This window comes from Gopherus flavomarginatus, chromosome 5, assembly GCF_025201925.1.
Source record: "Gopherus flavomarginatus isolate rGopFla2 chromosome 5, rGopFla2.mat.asm, whole genome shotgun sequence".
NCBI lineage: Eukaryota > Metazoa > Chordata > Testudines > Testudinidae > Gopherus > Gopherus flavomarginatus.
The window spans coordinates 16,682,008-16,708,436 of NC_066621.1; the positions used below are offsets into that span (position 1 = coordinate 16,682,008).

General features: G+C 48.1%; 1 protein-coding gene across 1 annotated transcript; it reads right to left on the reverse strand.

Moving 5' to 3' along the window:
• Positions 1-21,462: 21,462 nt before the first annotated feature.
• On the reverse strand, positions 21,463-25,931 carry BTG2 (BTG anti-proliferation factor 2). The gene is made up of 2 exons (XM_050955892.1): positions 25,678-25,931; positions 21,463-23,943 (listed from the first exon to the last, which is right to left on the reverse strand). Exons 1-2 carry the CDS (start codon positions 25,832-25,834, stop codon positions 23,603-23,605), a joined length of 498 nt encoding a protein of 165 aa, XP_050811849.1. The 5' UTR covers positions 25,835-25,931; the 3' UTR covers positions 21,463-23,602.
• Positions 25,932-26,429: the final 498 nt, after the last annotated feature.

Here is a 26,429-nt window from a genome sequence, read left to right on the forward strand (position 1 = left end):
TCGGCCCCAGATACCCACACATCTACCACCTATCTGAAGCCCTGATGAAGAACACCATCCGCACCCCGCAGGATGGGGTAGGTTAAGGCCAGATCCGTGGGAGCTGAGTCTGCAGTCTGAAGTTCCTCCAACTCAACAAGAAGTCCATGGCAGAGCAGTGACTGGTGGACACAAAACCCCAGCTGATTGCTCCATGCTTGGGAGGGTTGGACTGAGCTAAAACGGGAGGGCCATCAAGCACTCAGGAGGAGGAGAAAGGAAGAAAGATGTATCTAGTAGAATCTAGTCGGGTGCAAGGCACCTGTCTCCAGGAGTCCTCAAAATATTCATGAATCCAGGCTCCCTGACAGCCTTTGTCTGCCCCATCCCATGGGAAGGCAGGAGGCAGATAAGGCATACTGGGAGATCCGAGGCACAGCCACAGTCAGTGCCTGTTAAAATGAAAAAGGACCTTGGACCAGGGAAGGTTAGAGCAGATCAGAGCCTTGCTACAAACTACAAGCCCATGAGCGACACAGGGATCTAGGGATATACACAGTTCCCCTCTTTTCTGAGGAGAAGCGGGTGGAGTGAGGTGAATGGTGCTTCAGACCAAGCTCACCTAAGATACAGGCTCATCTGAGTGGGGATAGGATGAGCCTGAGACAAAGAGTCATTAGATTCCCAGAGATTTCTAGGTTGGTCTCCCTAATGTGCAGCCCCAGGCTGGATGCTGGCACACCACTATCTGGATCAGCTGCCTCCAGATGGGATGCCTTTCCATGCCCATTATCTCTCCATCCTTCCTACCTGCACCCAAAATCCATTGCCTTCAGGTGGGGGCCCACACTGCCTCTTCACGTGGCTTCCCAGTATCAACTAGAGATGAGGCCCACAGGACTTGGGTACTCCCCACTCAACTAGCACTTTGAGCTAACTCACATTGTATTCCAGCAACCCCTCGGGAAGAATGGAAGCCCCTGGAGGTGGAAAAGGATGGGATAGGGAGGGGGATGAGAAGTGAGTCTCACCCACCAATGGGACCATTGAGCAAACACAATATAAGTACATTAGCAGCCATAAACCCCAAGATAATCCCTTCTGCACAGAATCTGGGTCACGTCCAGTGGAGTCAAGCGATTTCAGCCAGCGCTGGGAGCGGCCCAGGTGTGAAGAGCTCCTCAGACTGTGGGTACCCAATGTGGGCCTACGTAGGAGTTCAACTGCTGAGCTGCTGTAGCTGGAATAGTCAGGTCAGCCAGGCAGGAGGCTGCCCGGCAGAGAAACTGGGGCAGCAAAAGCTGTAAGGAGAAGCTGACTACCAGACCTGACCCAATTGCCTTGACACAGGTGCGCAGAGCTGAGGTTACACAAACAGGAGATGGGAGATAATGGCAGTCTCTCTCCTGCAGCTTGCTCCACGAGGGGCTGACAGCACCCGCTCCATGGTGCAGGAAGAAGGGAACAGCTTGCAGCCTGACCCAGATAAGGAGAGAGACCTTTAAACAGGTCAGTGCCTGAACGCACTGGAGCTTGCTACATTCCTCTCTCTCTCTGTCTAGGAGTTGGAAGGAAACATGTATTCATCAGGCAGCACACGTGAAATTCAGGGCTGGGGCTGGTAGGTAATATTCAGAACTTTACAAGCACCATGTCCAGTGATCTGTCCCCTCCTCATGTCGACTGTTGTTTGCTGGCCTTGCATCTCCTTTGCACACCCCGTCACCATATGATTTTCCTCCTCACCAACCACATTGCTCTGTTACTTCCCTTATCATCTTCATCATCGTCTCTGATTGAATTCCCACCCAAATCTCCAGGCATCTGCTGTTGTTAGGGTCAGATTAAGTCATAGGCACTATAGGCCAGTGCCTAGAGCCCCAGTGCTTGGATCAGTGCCAAAATCACAACTTCCATTAAAAACAAAACATTTCTAGCCTTTTTAGTTGCAAAGAACATCCTGAAAGTCTTAACCCAATGCCTGAGTATGCAGACAGCCTGCAACAATAGCTCTGAGAGGTGTGAAACTGCCTCATGCATCTCAGTGGGGTGTTAGCTCCAAGACCCACTGCGCTGGAGGCTTCCCCAACAGAGGACTCACTGCAGTCAAGCCAGACCTTATGTTAAATCTCTAGCAAAGAGAAGGCCAGTGTGTGGGAGGAGAAAAGTGCAGCCGACCTAGACCACCCACACACCTCAGTTGCTGGGGTAAGTACTGAAAGGTCTCTCTGCCTCTCTTGGGTTTGCAGAGGAGTTCCTGGTGCATGTTGCATGAGTGAAAATGACGTACCGTGAACCCCTCTCTGTTAGGGGATCGTGCTGAATTATGGAGCTAGCGGAGCCAAAGCAACAAGGGAACCCCGCAGCAGGAAGAGTTAGGGAATCCGAAAGGCTCCGATTGTCACTAGCATGGGAGTTTCATGGAGCGCACTGGGTGCAGTTAAATGGGATCAGTCCCGGACAGTCCCTCTCCAGCAGATGCAGCCCTCTGTGCACAGTTGTTCACATACAGTGAACATACAGTGACTGCTGAATTTCCAGACAAGTGGGGAGAATCAGTGACACTTATCAGGTGCATGGTACCTCCTCAGCTGGTGTTAGCCCAATGGGTCTCCCTGCTGACCCCCAACCACGTCTTTTAATGCCCGCTAAATGCACACACCTGACTTCCCTCAGGATCATTGGGAAGCAGATGGTTAACAGTGGCTGTGTCCCTGGCTTTGACATGGTTTTGAAGTAGGTAAATACCAGCTGCAATGAATGTGCCTGCACTCCCTGGGATTGACTGAACTCTCAAAGCATGTGGCAGGATCTTTGTGGAGAGGATCAGCCTCATCTGAAGCCCAGGGGTGAAGAGTTTGTGAGGAGGGCTCTAGCCTTCTCTTCAGTTGTCCCAGAGTCCTGCCCCGGGCATTACAGCACACTCCAGGCCGTGCATATCTGGTCCTGGCATTCAGCAAGTGACCTGACACCCATCTGCCTTCAGTCTCAAGGCCCTGCCAAAGGCAGCCTGCAACCACCCAGAAACCTATAATGGCTCACTACCCATCCTCCTTCCTCCATAATAGCATCCAGATCAATGGGAGTGGGGGCTGGGAATGGGAAACACACCCTCTAAAGCAGTGCGGGGAGCCCCACTGCCATGGGGAGAGCAAGCACTTGTGGGACAGTTTTTGTCTTGGAAGAAGGGCTTCAAATTCCTTCCCTTTCAGCTGCTCAGCACCCCCTCCCCTTCTTGTGCTCGAAAGCTGCCCAAATGCCCTGTACACACGGCTCTTTGTTCCCGGGTCAGATTTTTGCCTTGGAGCACCGAGCTGCCCTTCCAAAAACAACACTGTCCTATAGGAGCAAAGGAGAGCCGGGCACCCTGGGACGTCTGCATTGGAGGCCCCTGTCTGCTGACCCATCCCACATCCCCAAAGCCATTGAATTTGGCCTGGGGTGGAGAAAAGGGGGAAGAAAACAAAAATTAAGATGCACTAGGATCTGCAGATCCGGTTTTAATGGCAGGGTGAAGTGGGTCCGACACCATTAGGGCTGTGGTTAGAGGTGGTTCTCATAGCCAGTAGGGTTGAGTCACAGGCAGGTGGGGACTCAGCATATTCTGCTTTTAGGACCAGATCCTCAGGTTGTGTAGACTGGCATACCACCTCTGAATGCCACAAAGCCTTGCAGATTCACACCAGCTGAGAATCTGACCCATTAACACCAATGGAGTGATGATGATTTGCACCAGCTGGGGAACTGACCCACTGATACTAACAGAGCTTTGCAGCTTTATACCTGCTGAGAATCCATTGGAGTTTGGCAGATTTACCCCAGCCAGAAAGCTGGCCCGTTGGCTCCAATGGAGTGATGCCAATATATACCAGCTGGAAAGCTGGCCCTTAATATTCAGCTTCACAAAGGGCTCAAGGACTGGGAGAGGGACAAACCCCACTCCCTTGGATGGCCCGTCCCCGAGGCAGCCTCAGAAACATCACTGTGCATTTCCAGCTCCATGCATGTTGTCTGGGAAAAAACTGCCAGGCGGGGGTGGGGTTGGGTGCGTGGTAAACGATCCCAACTTGGCCAGGGTTACTGCCTTGCCTAATCCACCCCACATCAGCAAGACTGACAAAGGGACTTTACTATCCTACTCCCTTAACAAAATGGGATCAGGGCTTGCAATGCAGGTCAGCGCTTGGAAAACACCCTGCAAACAGACTTCGTCTGGCAGGCAGCCCTGGTGAACCCAAGCAGCTGCCAACCCCGCCCCCCCTTTCCCACCAAAGGCCAGGGCTGCTTCAAGGATTGTTGATTTCTAAGGGGCCTCTCCCCCACCACCCTCCCCCTGCACTGGGCACCGACCCTTTAACAGCACCCCAAGTCGCGCCTCCCCTTTTATCTCCCAAAGGGGAAGGCCACCATTGGGCCACCACACTGCCCAATCAGAGGTCTGTTGTCATGGTGGGGTGGAGCAAGCCCTTGGCAGTGTGGGGAAGATTTTTCGCTGTGTTGCTGGAAGAAGAAGGCAGAGGCTGGTACGACATGCTGCCCTGTGGGGATGGGAGCAGGCAAAGCTCCATCTATCCAGGGCAGGCTGTTTCCACCCACTGCAGGAAGGGGGCGGGGGGAGGAGACTTTTTTCTTTGCCTGGTTTCCTAGATCACCAAAAGTAAAAATCCTGTAGTGCTGTCCCCTGCAAAATGCGCTGGAGGGGTCCATCTTGGGGCACATAGCAGGGAGATTGTTAGAGGGCTTAGCAAGACACAGTTTCCCAAGTGACCTCGGGTTTCAGACACCTCCCTTTCAGGGCGCACACTTTAAGCCTGGTTTTTCAAAGGTGCTGATCCCCTTCACCCCGAGCAGTGCTGCAGTTACTTCACTCCCTTGCAAATCAGCCCCGAGAACCAGATTTTCAGAAGCACCCACCACTGAAGCCAGTTTTTCAGAAGAGCTCATCACCCCGTGTAGGTTTTGCGAAGTTCTCAGCACCGAGCAACTCCCCCTGTGACACAGAGGGGCCGATTTTTCACAAGAACTCTGCAGCCAAATGCATCTTGTGTGCTGAGCGCCTGGTGAAAATCTGTGAAATATCTTAAAAGTTGGACTCCCTAAAAATCAATGCTTCTCAGAATCTTGACCTAGATGCTCAGCTGTTTTACTCTGGTTGTAAACAGCCCCCAATTACAACTTTAGAATCCTCTTGGATTCTCAAGGTTATTTGGGTTTGTTGTTTCAGCATATGCAATTTTTTGTTTATATCTATATCTCTATTTCCCCCCAAGAAAAGTGCAAAAGGCACAAGGAAAATCACAATGCAATGAGTAATCCATTTAAGATGATTAACACTACTGCTGCGATAGAAAAAATCAGAGAGATAGAGAGTCTCTATTTATCTAAGGCCTTGATTCCACAAACTTATTGTGAGACTATTCACATAACTTTAAGCATGTGTGTAAATGTTTGCATAATCAGAGTCTGAGTCATAACAAAGGGAAGTGTACACACATACACACACACACTGTCTATTGCTTTTGTGTTTTTCCCTTCTCGGTTGGGTTTCTCCCTGGTTGAAGTTATCATACATATTCGTCACTTCTATCAGCCACAAGCAAAATTCTGCTCTTTGTTATGTTGTTGACTCTACTGAGGGGAGTTTATTTGGACGGATACTTGTGTAGCTAAGATCAAATTTTGCAAACATGCAGGCCTGCCATCTGTAAAACTGGGAAAATAACCCTCACCTCACAAGGGTATTGTGAGGTTTAATTCCTTACTCTTTGCAAAAGGCTCTGAGATATTCAGCAGGAAGGTGCTAGAGATGAGCAAATTATTAATTGTTTATTATTATTAATAAGCTGTTGATTGTTTGAATGTTGGGTGCCAGAAGTTCCTGTAGTTCTGGAAGAGATAACAAACAGGGCAGAAGACTACCCTTCATAACAAGGAAATAAATAAGAAATACTTTGCTCTGGTGCTGCGCTTTTCATTTAAGACCTTCAAAGTTCTTCACCAACTTTCTCTCATTTTCGCAACACTTCTGGGAGGTAGGGAAAATATTATCCCCATTTTACAGAAGGGGAAGCTGAGGCATGGAGAAAGTAGATTATTTATCCTAGGTCATCCAGCCGAGTCAGGAAATGAATGCAGGAGTACTGATTCCCAGTCCCCTGCTCTGGTATAGCCCGATCCTAAGACAGGAATAGAATCCAGGAGCCTTGACTCCCAGTGATCTAACCATGAGACAACCCAGCCTCACCAGTGTATTTTGAGACAGTATCTGTACCTCCCTACTCCTTCCTGTACACAAATAAGTCTTCAACCAGTATTTTTGGCATGTAGGGAGGCCGAAGGAAGGGGGAAGGAAATTCCCAATCTGTTCAGCTCTCTTTCTTGTCTCCCCTTTTGTTTAACCTGCCATCTGTCTCACAGTACAGTACGCCCCACACCATTCTACGGTAACAGCGCGCGTGCCATAAATATCAAGACCGGCTTTGTTTCTGCTTCAAAGACACATCAAGACCCTCGCTACTGAGCCGTGCCGTGGGACCAAAGCGTTTCCCAAACGAGGGCTGCCACGTAGGAAGGCATGGTGGCCTGCAGGGCTCGCTGGGCTGGGCTGGCTTTCCCTCGTCTGTGCTTCCATTGGAGAGGTCAGGAATCGGATGGGTAGGGATTGCGTTGCATTGTTTCCTCTTTCTAACCGGCAGTGTTTCACTCTGACCCCAGACGAAAGATAGTCACTGTGTGTCCCTGCTCCAGCCTGGGGTTTTGTCCTCTCCATGATAAGAGCCCTGCTGTTGCCTTGCTGCGGGAGAATTGTGTTCAGGGAAGGGGAGGCAGGGAGTCCCGCTGCCTGGAAGTGTGTGTATGTGTGTGTTGCCCCTGGAGATGGTGCTCCAGCTAACATCTGCCATGCCATGCTTGCAGAGTTCAGGAGGAGAACGAGAGCGGCAGAAAGATCTTCTTTCCCTTTTGTCTCTGCTGCAAACAGAAATGTAAATAAAACACAGGGGTCCTGCTCCCCCACCGAGCACCAGAGAAAGGCACCTGTAACCCCCATTCCAAAGGGCTCATCCTCAAGGCAGGCAAAGGGTATTGTAGAGATAAAGGAAACTCTAGGGTTTTTCTCCTTGCACCTTTCATCTGAGGATCTCAAAGCACTTAACGAACAATGAATTAAGCTTCAAAATCCCCTTGTGAAGTAGGAAAATATTATCCCCCATTTTACAGATGGGAAAAGTCAGGCAGAGAGAGAGTCAATGAGTTGTCGAAGGTCATACAGCAAGTCAGTGGCAAAGAACCCAAGAGGCCTGACTCTAACCACCAGTCCACACTCCCCTTCCTAGCAAGCCTTTAAAAAGATCAGGGAGCAAGAAGTGGCATCTTGCCCAGGCTCTGGTTGCCCCTAGTGGTAGCTCCTAGAGCAGCTACCATGGTTCCTTTCACATGCTAGGGGTGGGCATAAGGGGCAAAGAATGGATACCGGCCCCAAAATCACTGCTCTGAGTGCCCAATCCCTGAGTGCCAGGAGGAGGAGAAAGCATTAGCCAAGAAGGACCTGGGAGGCTGGGGATGTGGTAGAGATGTGGCTGGCTCTCTGCTGCCAAGCAAGCTCTCAGGATGGGAGGATTTGCTGAATATGACATGATGGCCCCATAGTTGCTGACCCCAATATAGTGGCGCTGTTGCTGCTTAAGGCAGGAGAGGAAAAGTACATGCTGGAGCTCTGTGGGATAATGCAGGACAGAGAGACATGGGGGAATAAATGAGGACCAAGAAGGTAGGAGGTAGTGTGCTCCAGAGAGTGCAACCTGACCTGCAGTGCAACCTTAGGTAAGTCACTTCGCTTTTCTGTGCCTGTTCCCCCTCATGTCCTTTGTCTGTTTTGACGATAAGTTCCTCTGGGATTTTTTCACGTATGGACAAGGCTTAGCACAACAGGCCCTGACCTTGGGTACTCGTGGTGCTACGGTAAAGCAAAGGCCTGTAAAGCGAATAGATGCTGAGGTCACAGGGACACAGAGACAGGTAGCTTGGGAAGCCCCTAGACATGGGAGCAGCAGGCTAGCTGGTTGCTGCTGTCTGATGGTCCTTCTGTTCCAGCACTTAGATGCTCCATGGTGTGATGGAGTCTGCAGATGTCCTCTCTCCTCCGGAATGGCCCTCACTTCAGTAAGCTGTGCAAAAGGTAAATTCCTATTGAAATAACAGCCTCCAGCTCACCCAGGGCATTCACTGGTCCTTTGATCCTGGCTCCTCTGTGCCAGCCTGTGTCAGGGATGCTTTGGACTGGCTGCAGGTGCTCCTAGTTGCACAGTTTCATTTAAAATGCAGGAAGGAGGCATTAAGCCAGCTAGCATGGGGCTTTGCGTAAACAGGGAGGGGACCAGGCCTTGCCATCCAGATCCAGGATTTGGAGCCCTGCAGCATTCAGGGGTGTTCAGCTCAGGATGGATTGGTTGAGGCGCATCTCTTAAAAAAAGAAAACAATGGGGTGGGAACAAGATCTTCCTTCCTAACTGCTTCTCCCACAGCCATTGCTTGTTTCCCTCTACCACTTGCATTTATGTCACCGCTCCAGTCTCCTTGGCTTCCGGCTTATCTTTTCCTCTCTTTCACCAGGGAGCTCTAACCCACCAGAGGGGAATCAGATCTCAAATTATCCTCTCTGTTAGAACAAGGCAGTGAGGACTCTGTAAGCAGCCAATTGCAGGGCTTGTGCGTAAGGGATCAGTTACACAGTGAAAGTGACAGAATTGTGACAGGGGTCCTGTCCACCTAGGAGTTCAAACTGGGCTATAATACCATTTCCCAGCATGGTTTGCTGTGTACCGCCATACGCTGGCCTTCCTCTCTTGTGCTTATCTGTTGTTTTCTCCTTTTTTTCTTTCTTACTTATCCCAATTGCCCTGTTTTCTTGCTTCTCCCCTTAGTAGTCTCAATCGCTAGACCAGTAAGTGCTGGAGGACAGTCCTGTGAGCCAACGCGTTATTATAGTTTATACCAACAGCGCGCTCAGCGTAGTACAATACACAAAACAAAGACAGCTTCTGCCCCGGAGAGTGTACAGGTTCAAGGATAGACACACAGGGGATGTCATAGTATCTAAGCACCAGGCAACAGACAGCTTAGATCTGGGTGGGGCATTTATTTGGCTTTCCCTCGCTACTTATAAGTCATGTGTGATGAACAGCAAAAATGAGGTCAAGACAATAGCAGCTCTAAGTTCAGGACGCATCTCAGCTTTTGAGAAAAAAAAAAAAAGGAGGTTCCTGTTTTAGAGAGGCCTAGTGGATAGGACTGCAGAGAAGAAAACAGAAGACCTAGAGTATTTCCAGCTCTACAACTGATCTTGGGGAAGTCACTTCCCTCCTCTGTTCTCCCTTCCACCTTTGGTCTCCCTTGTCTGTTTAAATTTTAAGTTCTTTAGGGCAGGAACTGTCTCGCACTCTTGTTCTGATCCAAAGCCCATTGAAAGACTCCCACGGACTCCAATTGGCTTCAGAGCTGACTTATATGTTTGTATACAACTATGTGTCTAGATTTATTGTAATACTACCAGTAATGGTTTCTGATATCGCTGAAAATTAGTGTCACTGGTCATCAGCCTTTGAGTGCCAAACGTCCAAGCCACCAGGTAGGAAATACCATAGCACTTCATGCCAGGGCTGGCTCTAGCCATTTCGCCGCCCCAAGCATGGCGGCACGCCGCGGGGGGTGCTCTGCCGCTCGCCAGTCCCGTGGCTCCGGTGGACCTCCCACAGGCATCCCTGCGGAGGGTCAGCTGGTCCCGCAGCTCCGGTGGACCTCCCACAGGTGTGTCTGCGGACGCTCCACTGGAGCCATGGGACCAGCAGACCCTCCCGTAGGGATGCCTGCGGGAGGTCCACTGGAGCCGCCTGCCGCCCTCCCAGCTACTGGCAGAGCTCCCCCCCGCGGCATGCCATCCCAAGCACGCGCTTGGCTCCCTGGTGCCTGGAGCTGGCCCTGTTTCATGCTAGTGATTATATAATGAGTAAGAGAGAGCATGATACAGTAGTCAGAGTGTAGGAATGGGAATCAAGTGTCCTGCTGTGTGACCTTGGATAAATCACTTCAATTCTTCATGCCTCAGTGTCTCCATCTTTAAAATGGGGATAATACTGCAGCAGGTTTGGGAGGGTTGATTAATCAATGGTTGCAGAGCACTTTGATGTCCTTGGGTGAGAGATGCTCTAGAAGTGCAGCATACCAGTAAAGAAAGGGGGGCAAACAGTATTTCTAACAAGCTATGATTCCAGTGGGTCTTTGCCAATGAGCCCCCAGCTGCAGAACCCAGAGGTTAATACAAGGTGTATGCATGCTGAGCCATAAAAATAATGACACTGTTTCACACCAAATCGAAATGCAACCCCAGTGCTTTTGCCCCGCAGGTCCCACGCCCAGAATCAAAGGCCTGAAGGTAGAAAGTGTCTGTTTGCTTTGGCTGTCAGCAATGCACAAATTTAGGGATATTCTGAATACACCCATCCACGAGGGTGTGGGGTTTTATTTTTGCTGGCAACAGATCCCTTCTTAGAATCAATGCCTGCCCCCACCTTTCCTACAAAAATGCCATTTATTCCTCTCACTGCCAAAAAATCACCTGATGTGATGTGCATCATACGCCAGCCTCTGTCAGACACATTTTGTTGCATGAAGCATGATTACTGTAGACCGCACACCCCATCTAATGAGTCATGTCCTGACCTGATCTGTCATGTCCTAACATGATCTAGCATTCTAACAGTCTAACTCTGTGTGTCCGGACCTGATGCCCTATAAAACATACTGTACTAACGTGTTCCAGCATGCCTTAAGATTTCCCAGTTTGAGACATCAGCTGAGTTGTTTAAAGCTTGTTCTCTCTGGGGCCAGGTCCACACTACAGCGTTAAATCGATTTAAACAGCGTTAAATCGATTTAACGCTGTAACCGTCCACACTACAAGGCACTTAAAATCGATTTTAAGGGGTCTTAAAATCAATTTCTGTACTCCAGCTAAACGAAAGGAGTAACCCTAAAATCGATATTACTAAATCGATTTAGGGTTAGTGTGGACGGATATCGAAGTTATTGGTCCTATTCTTTTACTGAGCTATCCAGAGTGCACCGCTCCGGAAATCGATGGTACCCTGGGACCATGGACGCACACCACCAAAGTAATGTGCCCTAGTGTGGACGCGTAAAATCGATTTTATAAAACCTGTTTTATAAAATCGATTTTACTAATATCGATTTAAAGCTGTAGTGTGGACGTAGGCTGGATGATGTATGTGTATGTGAGTGTGTGGGCTGGATAGCTTATTCCATTCCTTCTCCTATTTAAAATTACCCTGAACGTTTTTGTTGGCTGCTACCCAACCTAGAGGAGAAGCGAGCTTGTGACAAGACTGGTACAAAGAGGATGCTCTCTCAACTGATCAGAAGACGAGCTCAGTTGGGGAAGATTTGTTTCTGACAGCTAATCCCCTCCTGTTTCTTCTGTATTTCCAAGTAAGAGAGAGAGAGGTGTGTCACAGGCAGGCACGTGGAGGACAGGAGATTGGATGTTCTAGATTCCACAGAAAACAGTGTTTGCCAATCATTTGTAAAGGAAAAACGAACAATCTGTGAACTAACAGGTGAATGACTGAAATTGGTATTATCCAATCAGATGGGTGGGTGGCACTCAGGTACAACGTTAATGGCGGCCATATAAGTATCTAGACAGAAAGACCTTTATTTCATCCTTTCTGCTGTTAATAATAAATACTTTCAATATTAGCAACACCTTCAACCAGAGGATTTCAATGCACTTTTCAAACATTAATAAATTAAACCTCAAATGGGTAGACAGGGGAAAAGTTAACCCTGTTTTACAGATGGATAAACTGAGGACCAGAGCGTGTGAGTAACTAGCATGTGTGTGGTAGAGTTAAGAATAGAACCCAAGCATTTTGAACGCTGGTCACCTACTCTAACCACTAGGTCAGTGCTTCATCTCAGAGAAAACTTCAACAAAACTTTGTTTACAATTACATTGGGTCAAATTCAAGCTAATCCCATTGAAGATTTTCCCTGTTGGAACAGGAGGAAATTGGCCCTTACTCTTTTGAATAAGCAAGGTAGCCTATTTTCTGGCTCAACCAAAGCCTATTAATTAACAATGCCGTGAATGAATCAGTAAGGCCAGCTGCTCTGCTTTAGTTTAGTGCTTTCACTTTTTTATTTAATCATTTGATATAATAGAAATAAACTTCTGGGGAAAGGAGCATTGTCGGAGGAGAAATGTTCCCAGCACTAAAATAAAAACATCTCAGCTGTGCCTTAGCCTTTATCTGCCAGCTGGAGATGCCCTGGGACATAATACGGGTTTGTTGACATTGTTGCATATTAAATATTCCCAGGAACACATTTTCTAGATGTCCCTAAAGGAGCATTTGTACTCATACAATAGAAAAGCCAAAGGGAGCCTCAGTCCCTGCAGAGCTGAGTTACTACAGTGCTGGGAGCCAATGTAAGCACAAAGAGGACTGGCATTAGCACAAGTTTGTTGGACTCTTACCTCCAGGATATTTTTAAACAGCCAGGCTCGGTGTTCTGGGCATCAGGAATAGAATGCAAAGCCTATTGCCTCCAGGGCATCCATTCAAACCTTAGCAGTGACCCGAGAGTTGTTTCCACCTGGTGGCTTGCCTATGAAGAATGAAAGGCTGGATTGTGGTCCCATTCCTTGCCCACAGATGCGAGTATCAGAAAATCCACCACCATATTTGCACCCACCAGAGATGTTAAGGAGTCAATGGCACTTGAACTCCAATGTCACTCTTAAGGTCCACCGCATTGTGTACAGATGAAAAGGGCCTGTCTGTTGGGTACCCCTGAATAGCGTGAGCATGGAGGAGGGGATAGTACCCAGACATGATGTGCAGAGAGGTCAGGCAGCTGCCTGAATGCTGAATTCTCTGATTTTGCTCAGCCTGCGTATGTGAATTCTAGACATTCTCTAGCTGAGGCCCCTGTTCACTCCCAGGGTTGGTGTCTGTTCATATGCCACACCTTAGCCTGCTCTCCTAAGCAATCAACACAGACCAAGACATTCTCGTCTGCCTGTTGGGGGAAACCTGAACCACTCCTTTGCCTTTCCAGAGGACTTGGGAGGGACTGGACACCAACAGTGATACTGCGTACAGGACAAATTGGGACCCTCATCTTCCCAAAAAGGGCCATGCTAAGCTATGAGGAATGCTCAGGGTAGCAAGGCCAATGTATTCTTAGTCACAGCCATCTCCAGAGGCTTCTTACAAGCTGGGGTTAGACCCAGAGTGGTAACCGTCTCGTGATGAGTAGGACAAGAGGAAAAATCCTTGCCACCATGATGTACATAGCACTCAGCAGCTTCATCTTGAGTCCAAGCTCCTGAGGTATGTGGCTGTGAATACCCAGCACCTGGTTCTTTCATCTCAGTCCCAGGTAATTTGTCTGTCCAGTTCTTAGCCTGAAACACTCAACTAGGGTTGGGCCCAGAGTGGTGGCTCAGTAGAGCCTGACTGGCTAAGGGCCAGATAGCCACAGCTGAGAGTGCAAAAAGCAGGCAAGAAAGAAAAAACCAATTCCCACGAGATTCACATTCCACTTGACGCCCGTCTCATACAGGAGCACCATTGTAAGAGAGGCAGATCTAGAACATCCCGTGGGGTGAATACAGGCTACTTATGCTTCAGCCACTTCCTCCCCACTATCACCACTGGCCAACCCACCTCTGAGCTCCCTGAATGATTAGCTGCGCCTGTGACCCCGCACAGCTCAGGTGAATGAAAGCCTTGGGCTGATCTGTGCAGATCTCCTGTATGTCCTGTCCCCTTGACATTCCCCACGAGGAGAGAAAGCAGCCAGCATGATCAGGGCTGGTCCAGCAATGCAATGTGCAATGCAGCTGTTTGGGCTACATTCTTCCCCTTCCCCCATCTTATCCCACTCCCTCCCAACCATGAAAGAGGGCAAGGCTGGGCCCAGGGGTGGGGGGGGGGGTAGGAATAACTCCATGTACACAGCACTCCTCATGGGAGGGGAAGTGCAGAGTCCATCCATCATTTGCAGCCCCCACAGCTGCAATCACTGCAGGAAAGAGACAGAGATTGGATCAGAGAGCTGCTTTCCCTGCTATCAGGCTGGCTCAGTGTGGGACATGCCCAGACTACTCCTTCTTCCACAGAGGGCTATTTGGGGTAGAGGATACGGGGCGGGAGAGGGCTGGGGGTTGCTATTAGGTTGTTCAGCTTTGACAGATTCCTCCAAATAGGGAATCAGCATGCAAATCTCCCCAGCTAGAGATGCAAGTTCTGCCCTGACCTGTGTAATGAACAAACAAAGAGAGGCCACTTTTCTCCCAAGCTTCCCCAGTCCCGTGAGAGACAAAAGGTGCAAGCTTAGCATTGCCTGAAAGGAGACACAAAACACAACCTCCCGCTCCCCACCACCCTTCCCAGCTCCCCCCACTCCTCGCAATGTCCCCCACTAGACAGATGGCAACTGTTGCCCCAGAGCACCGGTTGCGTGCCACTGCGAATGAGCCCCTTTTATCCCACAACAGTAAATGAGAATGCCGCAGACAGGCCTCGGAGGAGCGCTTGGGGAGGGGGAGGGGGAATTGTGCTGTCAGGGCACTCAGAGGGAGACAAAAAAGCAACTGAGAGTCACTCCCAAGGGAGCCCATCTGTCGGTCTCTTGGGACTCCCTTGACACCGTGCTCGCGGTGTTCGAGCGCTCTGCCGGTGCACACCCCTCACCCTCCGGACGTTCTGCAGAGGACACTCTGGGCCTATCCAAGTGTTTCTTTTCCACGGACCTCAAATACTCACTTTACAGGAGCTCCCGCACACCTACACATGCCTATTTTTTGGTGGCAAATAGAAGGATTATTGTTTATTATGTGTATTACGGTAGCACTAAGAGACCGCTGCTGAGATCAGGGCCCCATGGAGAGAGGCACTGTACGGACACATAGGGGGAGACAGCCCCTGATCCAAAGAGCTTACAATCTAAACAGGAAAAAAGGGTGAGAAGGGAAAGAGACATTCTCATATATGATATAGGTGTGCGGCACCAGCCTCTATGGTCTATATTAGAGAGGACCGAGCCGAGATCAGGCACTAGGTGCTTTATGTACACAAAGTGAGAGACACTTTCTGCCCCATAGAGCCCTCTTAGCCGGAGCAGGAACGCTGCTCTCTGAGCCCAGCCCTAGCCCACCACTGGGCCAGGTTTGTCATCAGCTCTTTGAGTGTGTCCTTCTGTTCGGAGGGGGAACATCACTTGGTGCCATTCTGCCTCCTTCACACAGGCCGAGGCATCAAGTGACGCAACGGAGAAGGACGCCTCCCGGCTCCATTGTTCTCTGTGGGAAGTGCCTGTGTTTCAGGAAGCGTAATGGAGACAGTCGCCTACTTTCTTCCAACTCAGGGACATTTATTATATTTTTTCCTCTCCGTTTTTAATTTTTTTTTAATAAACAAGAGAGAGCTTGCGCATCTCAGAGCCTCCGGCCACAGCGCCTGTTGTGTGCTCTCCACCCCGTGTGGCTGTGTGAAAGGAAGCGAGCAGACAATGAGCTGAAGGAAGGTGCTGTGCTGTTCAGTGGCTGGAAGGTTTTGCGGTTGTTCACGGGGGACTTTTTGTTAGCATTAAACAGCGCTTCAGTCTGCTCAGTTCTGATCTTGGAATTCTTCCAGCTAGACCAAGCCCAAGGAAAGAACCGAGAAAGAACACAAAGCATTTACATTAGCATTAGCATGTAGAAGAGAACGGGTTGCGTGGGTGTGCATCTCTGGTGTGTGTGTGTACACATATGCTTGTATCTGCAGAAATATAGCTGACCCTCTTAAAGTCATATTTTCCACAGCTCAACTTCACTCATAGCAAGGTTCCTCTAGAGCCAAAAACTAAAAACTTGAAACAAATTAGTTATTCTCTGTGTCATGGTTGCACCGAGCAGCCCTAGTCATGGGCTGGGACCCTACTGCGCTTAGGTGCTGTACAAATACACAACAAAATGACGATCCCTGCCCCAAAGAGCTTACAATCTGGGTTGGCCATGTGACTTTGACCTACTCAACCTCACTGTGTGTACGCACACTAGAGTAGACACCCAGCCGCTAGCTTACAAAATGGCACTGAATGGAGGATCACTTAGGGAGAGGCGCAGTGGGAGACCGGGGCCAAGGGAGCCTTTATAATGACTGTAAAATTCAAAGGATTTGTAAGAACAATAGACATGGCCCCAAGTGCCAAGTCAACACCCAGATCTGGCCTTCTGTCAACGTTCAAGCGAGGGGTTTGGTTAGGTCCACTGTGGTCAGAGGACCAGATGCAAAGTCTGGGTCACAGTCCAAGCTTGTCCCAACTGTGATGAAATTTGGTTCAGGACCCATCTCTATCCATCATTGGGGGGGAGGGGCGATTTGCATGCTCTCAACGCTGAGTGTATTTGGGCCCCTCAAGGAAACTGGGGGAAGCCAGCACTATTGGTATGCACTGTACAGGAACTACCTGGTGGTCTGTGATGTTCAGGAAGTCAGGCTAACTGATCCCTTGCCGCCTTGAACTCTATGACTACGACACAGTCCTTGACCATCCTTGGCATTTGCCGTGATTCCAGTCACCTCCTACTGGAACTAGACAATGCTGCTATATGTGCCAGTGGGAGAAAGCTCTCTCGGTACAAACAGGGGCTTTGCCCACCCGCGCTAGTGGCACAAGGCATAGCGTACGCACTGGGATTCTGCTGATCTGCCTCCCTATCTGATTCTGGAATCTATTCTCGAGGAGACAGGCAGCGTGATTCAAGCACTTTTCTGATCCTGGAATCTCCCAGTAAAACACCACCCACTCTTGAGAGCCTGTGGGCAAATGAGAAGCGCTGAGCCTGCACCAGGCTTCCTCTCCTCTCCGCCTCCATGGCTCGGGGAGGCAGGTGTTGCAAGTCGGCTTCAGGCCGCAGCCACGTCTCCCCAGATACAAGAGCTCACAGCTTCACCCACGCTGCTCCCTGATTGGCCTCTATAATGCCAAAATAGAGAGCTCCCTTCCCCCCCAGCCCCAATCAGAAAACAAAGACAGTGCAGGAAGCACCTGGAGGCTGAGTGCCTTCTCCGGGAAACAGCCCGGCTAGGGCAGAGGGCCCTGCAGCTCTCAGTTTCACTTCTGTCCCCCGCCAGCTGCTGGAGGGGAAAAAACAGAACAAAACAGCTGACGCCTTCGCCAGCAGCCTGCCTGGGAGGATTAAACCCCCAGCAACAACGGCAAAACATTCCCAGCCCAAACGTGCCAGAAGCCAGGCTATGCGCCCAACCAGAACCCCCCACTAGGCCAATACTGCAGCGATGGGGAAAAGCTTATTACTGCACTACCTCCACAAAGACGGCCAGATCTGCAACTCTTTCACTCCCTGCATTCGTAGCCCAGAAGGGTCCTATTCAGTTCTCAATCTTTCCAAAGGAGCAGAGCAGTGGAGGAAAGATAGTCTTGTGGTTAAGGCATTGGACTGCGGACTTGAGAGATCTACGTTTAGTTCCTTGCTTTACCACAAGCTCCCTCTGCGTGACCTTGGGCAAGTCACTTATGCCCATTTTACAGATGGGGAATTTGCAGAGAGGTTGTTTCCCTTCCTCATGGGGGGATTTATGAGAATAAACGAATTGCCATTTTATGAGGCACTCAGATACTATACATTGTGCATGGACAGGGTATTAGGGCAATGGGATCCTGAATGCAGCTAAGTGCTACTGTAGTATAAATAAATCATGGAAGCCACAGAGATACATAGATCTTAAGAAAATCTTAAAATCTACATTAAAAGCCCATTACGAAAGAGAGAGAAGGAATTTACCATTGTGCTTTTGTATGCTAGGTTTATCTTCCTCAGTGTGTGCTAGCTGCTGTCCTCCACACCAGAGGTGGCTGCATTTCAGCAGTGAAGTGATTCCTACGTGGAGATCACACAGAGAGAGCACCTCTATGTTTGAGCCCTGAACTTGTCCTGAAGCGCATAACCTTAACCCCTTCTCTGCTGAGCTGAGAGATGCCAGGGAATTAGCAGCATGTACTCAGCTAGGAAGAAGTTTACAGCTAGGTTTATGGGGCAAAGGGCTTAGCTCTCAAATGTCAATGCAGAGGCGGGCATACACCCTTGTTTATGGACAAATCCCTCCGTACAAAAAACAAAATAAACCCTGGCTGCGTTACTGTGGATTTACAGTGCCACCCACCCCAAAAAGCTTCAGTAAGAACTGACTCCAGATTTCTGCAGGGAAAAAGTTGCCCGGATTAAACAGTGCTTTTCTTATTGACTTAAGAGCTTTTATACAGTCTGCTTCAATCTGGCAGGGGAGGAGAGAGCTGGTTAACAAGCCCTGTTGGTGCTATTGTAAGAGGTGCAAGAAGCACTGTTCCAGTTGAGACAGGCTCAGCGCAGCTCCTGCCAGCTTTCTTTGTCTCACCGATAAGAGCTACTGTATATGGCCTGCATAGGCCATGTGGGTGCTTGTTAGGGTGACCAGATAGCAAATGTGAAAAATCAGGACAGGGAGTGCGGGGTAGTAGGAGCCTACATAAGAAAAAGACCCAAAATCAGGACTGTCCCTATAAAACTGGGACATCTGGTCACCCTAGTGCTTATTGAAGCCTTGTCTATAGATACAAACCACATCCAGCCACCCAGAAAAACAGGGAGACTCCCACAAAATTTAAGTCTGGCAAACTTCTGCTAGAGAATGGGCAAAATTTTCTTCTCAGATCTCCTCAGTCCATCATGTGTCTTTCTTCCTAACCGCAAGGATCTCTCAATAATGTCAATGAAAAAATAAGAGTAATATCTATTCAGTTTAAAAGAAACTCCACACCAAAGGGGAATATACATTTAAACACACTTCAGTTAGCACTTACACATGGCTTTTCAGCTACAGACTAACAGGGCACTACAAAGGTGAGTTGTAGAGAGAGGTTAAGTCACTGAAATAAACCCAAGTTTCCTGACTCCCAGGGCTGTTCCCTATCCCTGGGACATGAAAGAATCCTGTTAATGAGGAAGACAGGTTTGGCCTAGTAGATATGGAAACCTGGGTTTAATTCCTATCTCTGCCCCTGATTTGCTAGTGACCCTGGAAAAGTCACTTCCCTTCTCTGTGCCTTGGTTTCCCCATCTGTAAAATGGGGGTAATTATACTGACCTCGTCAAGTGCTTTGAGATCTCCCGATGGAAAGTGCTGTATAAGAAGTGGTATTATAATGGGACCAAAATGCTTTCCTGAGGCGGTGGCTACACTCAAAACTTCAAAGCACTGCCGGGGAAGCACTCCCACAGCAGCGCTTTAAAGTGCGAGTGTAGTCGCGGCGCCAGCGCTGGGAGATGGGAGAGAGCTTTCCCCGCGCTGCAGGTACTCCACCAGGGGATTAGTTTACAGTGCTGGGAGTGTGGCTCCCAGCGCTGGGGCATTGTTTACACTGGCACTGGTGTTTTTTCACACCCGAAAAAGTTGCAGCCCTGTAAAGCGCCAGTGTAGCCATAGCCTCTGTCTCAAAAGGCCCTGGGGTAGGTGAATGCATACATAGTTCATCTTTGCCCACATCCAGTTTCAATTGCTAAACTCCATCAAAACATCCTCAGTATGGTCCCAATTGTAATAACTCTATCAATAGGAGAACTGCAAAGCAGATACAAATATTTTAGATTCATAAACTGGCTTATTAAAGGGCAAGTGTTCCCATGTGAAGTCAGGTTCCTGTGGGGGTACAGTACCATTCACTGCTTACTAACATGGCAGTGTGAAGCTGTATTTTTATCTTGATTGCAACATAAAATGGAGTGAGTCACCGTGTCACCTGAAAACTCAGAATACAACCTTGTATAATGGTGATGAATGTAGTTAGGTCATTAAGAGGGCGGACATCTCACTCTAAATAGAACCCTTGAACCTACATACTCTTAGATAATCAGCAACTGAATAGGGCAGTCGTTCCTGTTTAAAACCTGTTTCATAAGCAGTGGGCAATTAAAGGTCCAGTCTACACTTAAAACTTACATCAGCATAGCTACAGCACTGGGGCGGGGGTTGAAAATGTCACACCTGTGCATGCCCTACCTATGCCAACCTAACCCCCAGTATAGACAGCTAGTTTGACTAAAGAACTCTTCCCTTGACCTAGTGACTGAATCAGGAAGTGCCTACAGCCATGGAAAAACACCACTGTAGATATGGCATAAGTGTTTACTGAGGGGTGACTTTCAAGTGAACCAGTGTACCACAGCACCTATGCTGACCTAACTCTTCACATCCATGATACAGAAGTTACCTCCTTGTCCATTGGTCCTTTGTCATTACCTTAGATTTTAAGGGCAACAATGATCTTTTGATCTGTGTACATCTAGCACAATAGCATATGGGTTCATGACCTGTAGTCCTAGGTGTTACCACAATACAAGTAGATGACAGAATCCCGTTCAAAGCCCATTGATGCTCAAGACTTCAGGGTTGGAGATCAAAGTCAATGGGAGTGTCTTAATTGATTTCAATGGGCTTCAGATTCTGTCCTGAAACAGGGTTAATTTTAACCACACCACAAACAGCCTCTTCAACATTCCAGCTTGACTCTCCTCCCTAAATACAGTTCCTTGCATGAGCCATTCCTTGGGAATGATGCACTGAAGAGCCACCTCTCAAAAACACAATGAATTGACCATATATATATTGGAGAGAAGTCAGACCAAGGTAGCCTTAGGCACTGAATCAGCTCTAGCTGCCATTTTCATGACAGCTGCAGATCCTTCAGTGGACTGGATCAAAGGCTTTTCTGGCCAAATGATCTCTCTCTAGGACTTCTGTCAGAAAGTGGCTACTGGCTTGTCCATTTGGAAAGGTGACAGAAAGCTTTAAGGATACTGGTTTATGGAACATTGTTTACTGGGATTGCTCAGGTGTTCTGTAGCCACCATGTAGTTTGGGATCCTCTACCACAGTGCTAACAAAGGGCCATCATTAGACATTTCACAGTGGCAGGGGAACAGACCTGAGGACACCTCATCTCATTCTATAATTCCATATTTTTAACCACAGTGGAAATATCAAGACAGAAGCTCAGGAATCTATTCCACCTCCATGTTCTTTATGACCCCTTTCCTCCAGCAATGGAAGGACACCCAGCTGGCAACACAGCACACTGTGGATGGGAACTGGTGCCCAATCCAAAACCTAACTGATACCTTCTCACTAACTTCAACAGGCTGTGGGTCAAGCCTGGTCCTTTTTCCTAGGAGATTTATTTTTGTGGTTTGTTTGGTTTTATTAAGATCATTGAGTGTGAAGCTCTTTTGATCCAGATCTTTCTCATGTGTGGATTTTAAGTCTGTGCACAGAGTTCTTGGAGCTCAATATTTAGGGGGAGACCACAATGCCCTTTTGCGAACAATCCACCAGCACAGATGAGTTTCTCAGCACAATGTAGTTCTTTTGAATTGCTACATTTTTATTAAAGTAACAAAAAAAGTGTACATTTGTCAGTATCTGTACATTTTGTATATAAAAACCACTACTGTACAATTAGTATTATTCCCTCCCCCTTCCCCAAAAAATAGCTTACAAACTTCCTACCATTTTCACCAAATACAAAGCAGGTCCTGCTCAACAGTCCAGCTCAGTTTTTAGAAAAGAAAAAACAAAAAGTGAAAGAGGAGAAAACCCAACAGACACTAAGATACAGTTCTTCAGCTCTGCAACAGGCTTGAGAAGGCAATAGAGAACATGCTTCAATTCACAGCTTTTACATGTAACAAGCTACAAAAAAATGATTCTGTCTGAATTTGGTTGGTTTTAAAGCAAACAAAACTTAATACTAATCCCTGGCATAGAGTTAATAGCATGAAATTTGGTAGGATTTTCTTTAAAAAAACGAATAGAAAAGGGGCATGATTGGAACAACAGTAGTGTAGGAATTTGGCTTTCAAAAGCACTATTTTTAGTAGGAGGAAGGGAGTGGAGCATATAAAGATAAGATCTGCATTCATCACACCACATTGATGAACAAACCAAGTACCAGTATTTGGGAAATTCCAAGTACAGGGAATGTAGAAAAGCAAACGGTGTTTGTTCTGGGAACGTTGTAGTTCACTCATGTTTTCATCAAGACACCAGGATAAGAAAGAAGGATCCCACACAGCACTTTGAACCGAGACTTTTCTTGGAAGGGAAATTTACAGTACAGAAGCTTTCACGTATTTCCCTTCATTGCGATACAACATATTGCACAATTCAGCTGACAAAAGGCTCTAGAGCGCTTCATTCTAACTTCTGCTTTGCTGATGTAGAAGTTACAGCTGGTGTGATGTAACTTCAGCTTTACAAGTCAGATCTCTTTAGTGATGATTAAACTGTGTGTGTGTGGTGGGGGGAAGGGATAAGCACAGGCCATTGGGCCCTTTAAATGATATGCCCAGTATGAAGGGAAGTTTTCCAGTTCAGGAATTCAAATGTTGGTAAAAACCCTACAAAAGCCTGAACCCAAGTTTGCACATGGGAAGCAATCAAGAACAATTATCTTATTTTTAAAAGATTGAGGTGGGGAAAAAAAACTGCAGCAAAGAGGAATCCCCTTCCTTCTCCAGAGTGCTCAAGATCTGGAAATATATTGCACAGTGTCTGAGAACTTGAGTCATAAAAGGCTGGGAAGGAATAGCTCTAGTTATGCAAATCACTTGTCAGTTCAGAACAGGAAGGCAAAAAAACCCAATGTGCTTTGAAACTAATCTGAGGAAGTTTCATTAAAAATAAAGAGTCTTAAGTGCCTTGTGTTTTTAAATCACCTCTTAAAGGGTCACTGGCAGGGGCTTCAGTTGGTCAGTAAAAAGGCAGTGAACAGACAAAGTCCTGGTAAAGATGTGTTCCCCAGCAGGTAGATCAATTCACATTGGTTTGGCACTTCGGCGAATTACAAATGTGCGTTGGGAACTGCCAAACAGTTTCAGGGTCAAATCCTGAACACTGGGCTCAGTCAAAACTGATTAAGGATCAGAAACTTTAGGCCAGAAATTGCTCAGGCTTGTTGGGGGAAATGGGGGCAGAGAGGTGATGAAATTGCAACCCCTTATCAGTGTAATGGAGTAGGCGATTTTTTTTTTTAAAAAACAATCAAGGCCAGAATAAACTTCTCAGTGGGTCATGACACTCCAGTCAACTATCTTTAAAAGCCCCACTGGCTAGGTATTCTAGCCTTTTCATTCACAGTTGCTCAGCGCTTACTCCATTGTTAAAAATACTCTTTAGAAATGCTGTATTTTCCCCCACCCCCTTCGGCTCCTCCACCCCAAGCTGCCCAGATAGGCAAGCCTGCCAGCCCAAATTGTAATTCGACACTAATTAGGTAGATATTGGCTTCATAATAAAAAAAACTCATAAGCTTGCAACAGCTTTAAAAAAGAAAAGGCACCTAACACTGCTTCGCTACAGAGCAGTGTCTGATATTTAAATTTCATTTGGGATTTTCTTGCTTTTTTTAAAAAATATAAATAGCTCTTCATTTAAAAATAGATCCTCCAGAGAGGTATACAGTAGCCCATGTCTTAGCAGGGTAAGAACAATAGGAGCATTTAGCTGGAGACAGTCATCATGTAGTTTTTGGAAGGGCTCGTGCGACCCAACATCATCTGGTTTTTACAGGTGAGCATCCCATAGGAGCTCACAGGTGTTGCCGCTGCTGCTTCATACAAAACACAGATGGAGCCATCTTCACCGATCCGGTAAGACACCTCATATGGGTCCACCCAGAGCGTGAGCTCACTGGGCAGAAGCTGATAGAGTTGCTGGAGGTTGAGTCCAATCTGGCTAGCTGCTTTGCTGATAATGGGGTCCATTTTGTGATTGATTCGGATGCAGCGATACCCAGAACCTTTGAAGGGTTTCTCGGGAAACCAATGATGTTTGTAATGCTCTGTAAGAAGAGAAGAAATTTCTCAGTGGACATGCACACCCTGTTGGAGCTAACTGGATAACAAGCACTTGTAGAATATGCTTCCTATAAAATAGTCTTCCCAAAAAACATGGAGGCCCATCTTAAGTACTTCACTTGTTTATACATGGGCTGTTTGCTCTTACGTTTGGAGCTAGGATTCTCCAGGTATCAGTAAAATGATCTTATTTTAACCTTAACTATACCAATCCTGTCAGTCTGCTCTAATACTATAGGGAATGAAACTACGACTGACTACACAAAAATGGGACCCAGATGATATTTTCCATCTCCTGATTTGTGATTGTGTGGCAGTATAGCAACTGCCTGCCTTGGAGGCCAGTCCATGTCCATGGCTTGGTAGGGCTGGGGCAATATTACCAAACTCAAACACCAGGGTACATGAGCAATGTTGAGTTCCTCCTAGGGTGACCAGATAGAAAGTGTGAAAACTCCGGGGGGGGGGGGGGGGAAAGAGAGAGAATAGGCACCCATATAAGAAAAAGCCCCCAAATATCAGGACTGTCCCTATAAAATCAGGACATCTGGTCCCCCTAATTTCTCCACAAGTAGGATCATGAGTTTAGTTCTGGTAAACCCCAAAGCCAGCTCCCATGTCAGGATAATAAACACAAACCAACATGTCTTACTCCAGGAGATATCATCTAATACAATATCAGCAGTGTGCAACAAAGACTAGAGAGGAACAAACTTCTAGAGGAGGTGGTTAGCAACAAGTTGAAGACACATCAATGTTCAATTGGAAATAGCAGAGCTGAGCCCTAATGTCTCATGGCCCAGAGCAAAGCGAGGAAATGTCTCCCCTCCCCACGAAGTTGGCCTGATCCAAAGCCCACTTAAATCAAAAGGGTCCCTTTCAGTTTACTACAGCAGACTTCAGAGCAAACCCAATATAACTAAACAAGATCCTAGACATCAGTTGCTGAAACAAAGGGGCTCCAACTCCCAGCAGCCCAGAAGGATCAAGAGCCTGTTTCTATCTGATCCCCTTACCCCAGTCCCAGTGAAGCAAGAAGCCACTTCCAGACCTGCCTTCTCCTGATGTAAGGATGCAGCTGCCCCCACCCCTCCAAACAAAAGAAGTTTCTTATGTTATAGGGACACACAGATGGTGGGGAGAAGGACTGTGTTTTGAGTTAATAGAGCTGTATTTGTGCTGACGTGACAACACTTGTGTAACACATGAGTTTAACCATTCTGGTTCAGGACACATTAATTTCTCTCAAAAAGAGGTCGCAGCTGTGATCCCTGTACTGTGTTACACCTTTACACAGGCAGATGGGCAGCGGGGGGGAAGAGGGAGGGTTGTGAAGATGTAAATAGCCATTCAATTCCTACAGCACTGTAAGCTTACGTGGCACAGAATGAACACCCACAAAAGCTTATGCTCAAAAAAAGTTGTTAGTTAGTCTCTAAGGTGCCACAAGGACTCCTCATTCTTTTTGCTGATACAGACTAACACCACTACCACTCTGAAACCGAGGAGAATGGGGAACGGTTGGAGCGAGTGGGGATATGGTGGATAAGCCCTCATCTCACTAGGGTACAAGACCCCCCTCCCCAGACACACACAATAGGGCAAGCCCAAGCACTCAATGGGGTGCCCCCTCTAGGGCACAAGGGGACCCCAAGCACCCAATAGGGTGCCCCCCACTCTCTCTAGGGGTGCAACATGCATACATCCCCCCGCCTCACCTGTGAGCGCCTCCTGCAGAGCCCCGCTGAAGACCTGCAGCTGATGCTCGCTGACGCAGCCCCGGGTCCGGAGCAGGCTCGACACGAAGCCCACGGCGGCGGCGATCTCGGGCACCATGTCCGCCCGGCTGCTGACCCCGCTCCAGCGCTGGCTCATGGTTGGGCTCAGAGAGCGGCGCGGCCGCTTTAAGGCTCTGGTGTAGAATGGGGACAGGATAGAAATTCCCCCCAGCCGCACTCTGGCTCTGCGCTGGTCTCGGAGTGGAAACAGCGACGCCGGATCCTTTATACTCCTTCCCCGATAGGCGTCAGCAGCTGCCAGGCTTCTGATTGGCTGAGGTTCTGCTTTGCTATGCTAATATGGTGTGACCTCAGCGGGGTGGAAGGGGTGACGTGGGTGCTGGGAAAGTCAGGCTCTCTGCGAGTCTGACAATAGCAGCTGGGATGGGGGAGCTCCAGGGGGGCTATTTTTAGGGTCTCTCCTGGTAGGGGGGCTGCGGGAGGAGGGAAAAGAATGGCACGTGGAATGCCTGGGGACGGCAGCGGCACCCGCTTGCGTTTGCACTGTTATTAAGCCCTTTATAGCAGCAGCTCTCAACCTTTGCAGAGGACTGCACCCCTTCCAGCAGTCCGATTTGTCTTGTGTGCCCCCAGGTTACACCTCACTTCAAAACCAGACATAAAACAAAAGTGCCACCCAGCACAGTAGTACTGCAACATTGCTGGCGTTCTCTTTGTACCCTATAATGACT